Source organism: Phoxinus phoxinus (assembly GCF_949152265.1).
Source record: "Phoxinus phoxinus genome assembly, chromosome: 3".
Taxonomy (NCBI): Eukaryota; Metazoa; Chordata; class Actinopteri; order Cypriniformes; family Leuciscidae; genus Phoxinus; species Phoxinus phoxinus.
In genome coordinates, this window is record NC_136878.1 from 31790987 (window position 1) to 31799838 (window position 8852).

The 8852-nt window shown below is 36.5% G+C and overlaps 1 protein-coding gene across 2 annotated transcripts; it reads right to left on the reverse strand.

Annotated features, from left to right (window-relative positions):
• Nucleotides 1–3: 3 nt before the first annotated feature.
• On the reverse strand, nt 4–8494 carry mtx3 (metaxin 3). 2 transcript variants are annotated; one of them, XM_079607439.1, is made up of 9 exons: nt 8344–8494; nt 7704–7773; nt 7441–7517; nt 6865–6957; nt 6586–6768; nt 6208–6284; nt 3278–3450; nt 2800–2888; nt 4–1394 (listed from the first exon to the last, which is right to left on the reverse strand). In XM_079607439.1, the coding sequence occupies exons 1-9, from the start codon at nt 8452–8454 to the stop codon at nt 1302–1304; spliced, it is 966 nt and encodes a 321-aa protein (XP_079463565.1). In that variant the 5' UTR covers nt 8455–8494; the 3' UTR covers nt 4–1301. The 2 variants fall into 2 exon arrangements, with proteins under 2 accessions (XP_079463565.1, XP_079463566.1); XM_079607440.1 differs by lacking the exon at nt 2800–2888 and having other exon boundaries at nt 278–1394.
• Between the last annotated feature and the right edge of the window lie 358 nt (nt 8495–8852).

An 8852-nucleotide genomic window follows, 5' to 3' on the forward strand; every position in this document is an offset into this window, starting at 1 on the left:
GACAGCAAATCTCCTGTCCTTTCCATCTTGTTGAGGGAATGTGAATATTTGGGGAGTTGTAATAACTTCCATGTGACATCTAAACACCAGCCCTGTCTCTCCATTACTGCTACATTTAAATGATGAATGAACAGAAAGTTGAGCAATATGTTAGTATTGTTCATTCAAAGAGCATAAATGAGTTCTTAAGTTACGTCAGGATGTACTTTCCACTATACAAATAAACAATGTTGAGGGTTTTACATTTGATGTAAGCAACTAAATGTAAACGCATAATAAGATAAACATGTTAACTTGTCTATTTTAAAGAATTTTACTTTCTTGCACTTATATATACATATATGTGAACATTGCTGTACACTAATATATTAAGAAATATACAATTTCTTGAGAGACAATGAATAATGAATACATCAAAAATAAAGTCAGGTGAAATGGCATGACACAGCACTGGACTTTTAAGGCATTCCTTGCATGTACAAAACCTCCCAAGGAATTTGAAGAACAATAAATGTATACACAGTACACACAATCAGATTTCAAGATACCTTTGCACCAAAAGAATGTGAAGGTTACATAAATAAGTGAGAAAAATGGAAAGATCAGTTAAAATAAGATAAAGTTATGCTGTAATGCGGCACAATGCCAATACATGCATGATATTTCAGCTGCCGTATGCACTAAAGTAACTGTTGTGAACCTTTAAGATGTAAAAATGTGAAATCCTAATTTGATTTTAAACAACACCATGATGAAATAAAAGCTGAAACAGTCTATAAACCGTAAAGCTTATAATATACCTGTAATTGTGTTTGGGCAGGATTGAAAAAATAAAACACCATAAAACTTATACATAAAGCCTTTGCATTTAGAAAGCAAGCTTGTGCATTCAAAGTTCCCTATACAATTAGTATTTGAAGAGAAAGCCAAAGACAGCCAGGAGCAAGAGCAATGCAACCGAACCTAAAAGCTTCATCTCCTTTAAACAATTAAATTTGTATCGCTAGATATTAATAGTCAGCATTTCCCTTTTTATAATGTATGTACTTGCCACATGTGCTAATGATTCTTATATACATTAGATGACGACTGCCCATTTAACAAGCCCTTTATGGTGTTGTATTACAGAATCCGACACTCAAACCAAGTTAACCAACATTTCAGCAACTTCATTATGAAAAACTAGCATTCATTTATTATGACCCCATCAGTGTGTTAGATTTTAAATATGATTTGGAAATTATTTCAATTTCCATGGGAAAAAAATAAATAATGGTACAGTCAGTGCTTAGATAGGGTTTTCAGGTTGAGCTCCTCTCACTGGCCATGGCCGAGGGTTTGGCCTCATGTCTGTGCGGTCTGTGCTGCGGACTGCTGCGAAGATTATCATCCATCTGTGACATAAAGACATATACAGATAAGACTCACAGGACAAGTGTCAATTCCAAAAGATGTAAGAAGATGTTATGAGATTCATTACATGACCAAAAGTATGCGGACACCCTGTTTGTATCTAAGCAGGTAAACAAACATTAGCTGTGTTTGGCAAAACTTTACTGTAAAAATATGGTATTAAGATTTTAAGTTCCCATTCAAATGGGAACTCGCACTGGGTCCTATAGAGGACGCAGTGTCTCGTTCCCCTTCTCAGGGAACCATAAATGCGTAACCGGAGACGTTTTACAGACTGAACATACTGGAAAAAAATATATCTTCTTTTTTTTTTTTTTTGGGCTAAAACAATGTAAGTTCACCTAAAAAATGAAAATTCTGTCATCATTTACTGACCCTGAAGTGTTTACAAACCTGCTCCAAAGAAGATAATTTGAAGAATACTATGGAAGTCAATGGGGCCCATCAACTATTTGGTTAATCATATTCTTCAAAACATATTTTTTTTTGTGTTCAGCAGAAGAAAGAAATTCATATTGGTTTGGAACATCTTGAGGATTAGTAAATGATGACAGAATTGTTCTTTGGGTGAACTATCCCTTTAATATACCAGAATACTCCATTTTTTATATATATTTTTTAACCTTTATAATATGCAGACCAACACCTTAAAAACACAAGTGGTAAAGAGAAAGACATATGATGAATCAATGTTCATCACAAGTAACTTTTCTACAAGCTCAAATACATAACACCATCATGCAACAAAACCCTAATGATATATAACTGATAAGAAAAATCAAAAAAGAAACTAGTTATAATTAACCTAGAAACTAGAAATAGTTATTTCAATGAAAAATAATCATGTGAGCTGTCACAGAGAATTCTGTGAATGCCAATGTATGTTTTTTTCAATGTAAATTATAAGACTGGTTATTTTTCACTTTAAAAAATATGTAACTATTTTACTGTAAATTTACAAGACATTTCCTATTAGATCTATTACAGTCTTTTCCGGTCATAATTGTGAATGTTTTTACACATCATACACATTTTATATATTATGACAAACATTTTCAGCAGAATGCTGAATGACTTTTCTGTTTCAGCATGAAATGCCCCTGTGTAAAGAGCAAGTGAATAAACGGTTCTAGTTGGACGCCTTTCTGGCCTGGACTAGCCCTGAACCCCATTGAACACCTTTAGGATGAACTGGGACATCACTCAATATTTGTGTCTGACATCACCTATGCTCTTGTATATAAAATTCAAAATAGGAGAAAATACTAACATGCATGTTTCAATACATAGTGGAAAAACTGTGTGGGCATTCACATACTTTTGACCATGTACTGTAATTTCTAATGACATTAAATTCAGAAGTGAATGAGCAGATCTAGCCAAGACCTTTTCAATAAGGTTGGACTCTTTGTTAACAAGTTGTGTCAGTTTCTGGAGGTTTGCATCGACAGGATCATGGGTAGCCGTTGGTGAACCTAGCGAGAGGGCAGAGATAAAGAAAAGAAAAGACGAAAGGGCACTGATTCTGGAGAAAAGCAGATGTTTTTACGCACATGCGAGAAAGATTAGTTGAATCAGAGTGCAGCCAAAGAGACATAGCGAATCACTTAAAATAGCCACGAGGCCCAAGACCATGCTGTTATTAAACTGTCTTTTAGCATCTGCTTTGAGCCAAATGTCTCGGGTTGAAAGCAATGGAAAGGTGATGAATCATGAATGTCTGGTTAAATGATTTAATTCTATATGATTCAACAACAAACAAATGAAACTTGAGATAAACTAATAAAAAAAGAAGAAAGAGAGCAGAGCAGGACCAATACTATTTTTTGTGTGTTATTAATATAGTACTATAGTGACTACTTACAGTCCAATCTCTTCTCAGTGGTGGCATCGGTAAAGTAGTTTTTAAGGATGGTGTTGCAGAACTGGCAGAGGTTATCAAGTTGGTTCAGGTGCTTCTGAAGCTGCCCACTGGGCAGAGGGGCTTTAATAAGAGGGGCAATGTGGCCAAATACAAATGCGTCCAGGCTTGTAGGCCTAGCAAATAGAAAACATAGTGAACTTCAGGCTGACACGCAACAATGATTACATTTAACTAAGTTATACACTACTGTACAAAAGTTTGGGGTCAGTAGGATTTTTATGTTTTCAAAATTAAAAATACAGTAAAAACAGTTATATTGTGAAATATTATTACAATTTCAAATAATTGTTTTGTAGGTCATTGACTTCCAACACCCCGATATATTTTGAGTGGATAGAAGAACTAAAGGGTGTGACGTCATTTAGAACAAAATCAGGCCAAAACGAAGTTCGTTTGGAGTTTCTTTCAGGAGTTCAAAACAGCTTGCCAACGTGAACTTTCTGGAAAAGTTATCTGGTTTTATATAGCATTGGTCCATGGCGATTACATAGTAGGTAGGTGTGGATCTGAGGCTCTGCTATGAATCCACTTGAGAGCTGCTTTATAGTAGAAATTGAATTCTTATTCTAATTCAAAAGCTAAATTGACACTGTTTTTTATGTTTAAAGGGGTCTTATTACGCTATTCCACTTTTTCAATTTTAGTTAGCGTGTAATGTTGCTGTTTGAGCACAAAAAAGATAATAAAAAAAAGGTTACAAAGCTCAAAGTCCACTCCAAAGGGAATATTTTATTTAACAGAATCCACTTTCCAAGAACTAAAACGAACGACTCGCTTTGACTACAGCGTGTTTTTTACGGATCTTATGAAGTCAGAATGTTCCTCATATAAATAATCTCAGCCCACAGAATACGCAAAAAAAGGGGGACAAGGCCTGGTTGAGCTGCGTTAGAGAAGAGTGTTGTCGCCATGTCAAAGAGATCCTGTTTTTTCCACCCTGTTTCCAAAACTCATTAGTTTGACCTTCCTAGGGCTGACGGACTTACGAGTGGTTAAAATGTATTTTAAACACTGTTCCTGAACATTATAACCCTAACATTTGTCTGTGTGCTGCACATTTTACGGAGGACAGCTTCCAGAAATTAAGAGAGTACAATGCTGGCTACACACAAAAGCTTCTCCTGAAACCAATCAGTTTACACTTTGTCTGGACAATCTGTTGCTTGTGGATCACAACTTGTAAGTATGTCTTATTATTTAAAGTTGCGTTTTCTATTAACAGTTCCAATTATAAGTTTAATGTTGTTGCCTCAATGTAAACAAAGGGCAAAGTGGTTTGGCTCCGCTCCACTCGCCTGCTAGCCAACATTAGTGTTGATATTGTGTTTACTTTAGCTTTTGTAAGCGCTTGCTTTTGTAAGACTGTTCACCGCCTTAGGAAAATGAATCATGGTTTTGTTTGTTACCATTCTTAAGTCTGAATCAAGCTTGAATTGGTTTGAAACTGACGCCATCCTTAAAGGGATACTTCACCGCTGGAAAGATGAATGTGCAGTTAAATTTGGTCATGTATGTAGTAGAAATGTGAAATTATTTTAGAAGTTGGTGCCTTCTAGACTGAGAAAAGCCAGAAAATGTATTTTTGGCTCATGTGGATGAAAGACAACAACTCCCAGAATGCACTTGTTTCGCTGCCCTACGAGGCCACGCTTACCGGTTACAGAGACCAGTATCGGAAGAATTGATACAAATAGGTTACTAGTTGACTAGAAACTGAAAAAGACGCAATTTTATCATAAATCTCTGTGACGAGTTAGTCCGCCCCAGCTCGAGTCTGCCCGGACTTTTCCTCCTGACCGCCGGGCGGGTCTCGCTCCTCTGCTGCAGCGGCTGCTCCGGCCGCCTCTGGTTCCTCCATCGCCCGCGGCTGTTCCTCGCTGTGTTGCGGCTTGTGCGAGAGGCCACGAGCGTCGGATTCACGCACCGGATTTCGGCTTTTCGTTTCTGCGGTCGCCATTCATTATGTATACATGCACGCCTTTTGTTGCAATCACAGTAATTTCAGTCATTTGAAAATACTACCAGGTTTCTACTGATACAAAGCTTAATGCTAATCAGTGAAGTATCCCTTTAATATTTACATCTGAGTAGAGCTTGCAGTTAAGGGGCGTGACATTTCCCGAACACGTCAATCACAACAAATTGGGCCAGCTAACCAATCACAGCACATTTCATATTTCGGAAGGAGGGACTTAATCGAAACGGGAAATAAACGACGCGTTCGCGCCAAACTGGGGAGAGAGGTGCTGTAATAATGTAAAATGTGAGAGAAAAATAAATAAATAATTTTTTAACAATCAAGCATGAAAGCATATTCTAGTACACCCCTAAAACAAAATCAAGACTTCGTAAAAGGGCATAATAGGACGCCTTTAATACTACAAAGCTGCTTGCTTTAGAGCTATCTATTGAATAAAGTGCTATATACCGGTAAATAAACGTGACATCACTGACCAAATTGCAGAGCACGTGCAAACATATCTACATCGCTATAATCGGATGCTTTCTTAACAGCTGTCTTCTGACCACTGTGATTTTTGTTATGCGTTTATTTTGTTATAAAGAGAAAAGCATGGAGCACATTAACATATTAATCTAAATGCCACTCTAAGCAGCGTCGGGATGTTCACTAACAGTACAACGCTGCTCAGGTATTTTGAACTTCTTTTTTTACCTCTAAGCGAAGATCGAAAAAGAACTTCGCTGTGAGTAAATCAGGGCCTTAAGACATTTCTCAAAATATCTTATTTTATGTTCCATGAAAGTCATACAGTAAGAAAGAAAGATGAGTAAATTATGACCATTTTTCTTGGGTGAACTATCCCTTTAAAGAGCTGATAAATATTATAGGATAAAAATGAAAAACTCACGTGTCTCCAAAGAAGAAGCGGAAGTTCCCAAGTCTGTGGGAGAGCAAATTCAGGCACTCTTTGGCTTCACTGTAGATCTAAAAGAAAATATGTTACTAACCATACAATTTTTATATTCATTATTATGAGGAATGGAATAACTACAATAGCACATTCATTGTGTAACATATTTCATGATCCTCTGCTTTCTACAATCCACAGATTTGCTCATGAGGTCTGAGAGAGAAACGGTTTTCCATCTCACAACGCAACCACAGACATTTCCATTTCATCATGGCATTGAAAAGGGATAGATGAATCCAATGCTATGCATGAGACGCAGTAACTGAGGTAAGAATTATTATGACCGTACATAATTATGGATCTGTTTTCTCATACCTTTCCCTCCACCTCTGTGATGTTCAGCAATGGCGACTCTGCTTTGGTCAGTAAGATGCGAGACAAAGCCAAACTGGCCTGTCGACCCGGTACAAAGAAGTTGAGGGGGAACGGGGAATGTGACGTAAACCAGGGCCGGGTCAGGTTAGCATAGTTCTCTGCGTCCACCCAGAATGTGTGCAGCTACAAATTAAAAACACAAATCAACACTTAATTCATACAATCATCATTATGAGATTCAGGAATTTTAAATCACTATGTGAATTGCAGTGAAAATACCAGTGCTGGCAGCAGCTTTTCCTCCAGTAGTGCGATGTAAGCCATTGTATCTGCCCCTTGCTTAGCTGTCAACTCATAGTCGGCATTGAAACTCTGTGTGGATTACGGGAAACATTTTATTGAAACATAATTTACTGTTGTATTTATACCTTTATTAAAATATTTTGAATGGTGTCACAAATATTCCATGTATTATTTGTTTTCCTTTTGCTGATACTTTTTATAAATTACACTTGTATGTATATTCCAATATATCTTTACAAAAAATGTTGGCTCTCTGGAAAACTCAAAACCAATTAGTTAGTTGTGAAATTCTGTGGTCAAATATTTTTGAATGCCCAAATATAGACAATAAACTGTAGCTAATTGCATATAAACACATTGAAATACATATTTTATGTGCATGCATATGAATGTATTAGGTAAAGCTGTGTAATACAGTCAGCTTGTCAAAATAAATTTCGCATCAGTATCCTGGATTCCAGTTCTTCTGCGACAATGACTGACAAACTGTAAAATATCCCCACTTATGTTACACAAAAAGAAGCAAATCTATAAACAGATATTAATTTCTACCTGTTTTCGTAGGAAGTTTAGAATTTGTGTTGGTTCTGTGACTGTGGATCCCTCATAATATAGTTGTGGCACAGATGCTGTGGAAAGAGAAATGTGACAGCTGCAGCTTACCATTAGAAAAAGCTGCTCACCCCTTTACACACTTCAGCAATGTTTGGCATTTACAATATTACATTTTGGAAAACTATGGATGCGCTACAATCCAGACTTTCCCTACATTAAATATGCTCATACCATGACTACAAAAAAATATTTTATCTGACCTGTAATAGTCCTCCACGTCCAGTCAACAGACTTTACCGCAAGCTTTGCGCCAGCAAACTTTGCATAAGCCTATAAAAGAACATTAAAAACAAGTCAGATGAATAGATGACTGATTTACATATATATTGATAATCATCTTTAGCGCTATAGTGGGACTTTTATTATGGTTTTTTTTTTTTGCAAAGTGTTATCAGAACGCAGGATTTAAGCAGCTGCAAAAACAAACAAGAAAGTACTCCAGCACAAACCACAAGCACTGTATAATCTCTATTCTAAGTGAAAAGCGAGTAAAAATATCCCATACCCGTCAGATCCTATCAGCATTATTCCTCTGACCTTCAAGAAATAAAAACCGGAGCTGTGCGACACATTAGCTTACTAACATCAACCGCTCAAACCAATGCAATGCAATTCAGTTGATATCATATCTGCATGACTGTAACGGATGCATCAGTTTACAACTGAACTGGCGTATTAGTGTAGCGACAATTTCATTCATCAAAATGACTCTTGACAGTGCTTGATAAAGCTATCCAGACCCTAGGACAGGTTTCTCCAAAAAGGCATGGGCATTCTTGATTAAATATTGCATTGTGAATATGTATTGAAAACAAGCGTTAACATAACCCGTGTAGTTACCAGCACGACGAGGGAGTCTGTGTGCACTGACGGCAGATCCCAGTCGCCTCCCCAGCAGAGCAGCTGCAGCTCCATGGGTTCCGCCATGTTTGTGTGCAATATGAACAGCATCCCAGGGTGCTAGGTGACAACTTTCACCCTGCAAATGTTTGAGGAAATACATTTAGCTGCTATATATCGTGGAAACCGAAAAGGTTAGCCTGACTTCCTTACAAACAAACAATAAACAAAACAAAAATTTGTTTTGTTTTTACAACAACAATATATATATAAAAAACGAAATAAATAAATGGAGATAACGTCTCGAGAAATATGTGAAACGGAAAAAAAAAATCTAGGTAAATAAAAAATATTTTTATTTTGCACGCTTAAAATCATTTAAAAATTATAATGTAAAATTATAATGCAAAAAAAGGTTGAATTTTTTTTTTTTGCATATTTAGGCTAAGCTAACCTGGAGAAGTTACATGAATCACAAAAGACAAAACTATTGTATATGTATTTTTTTA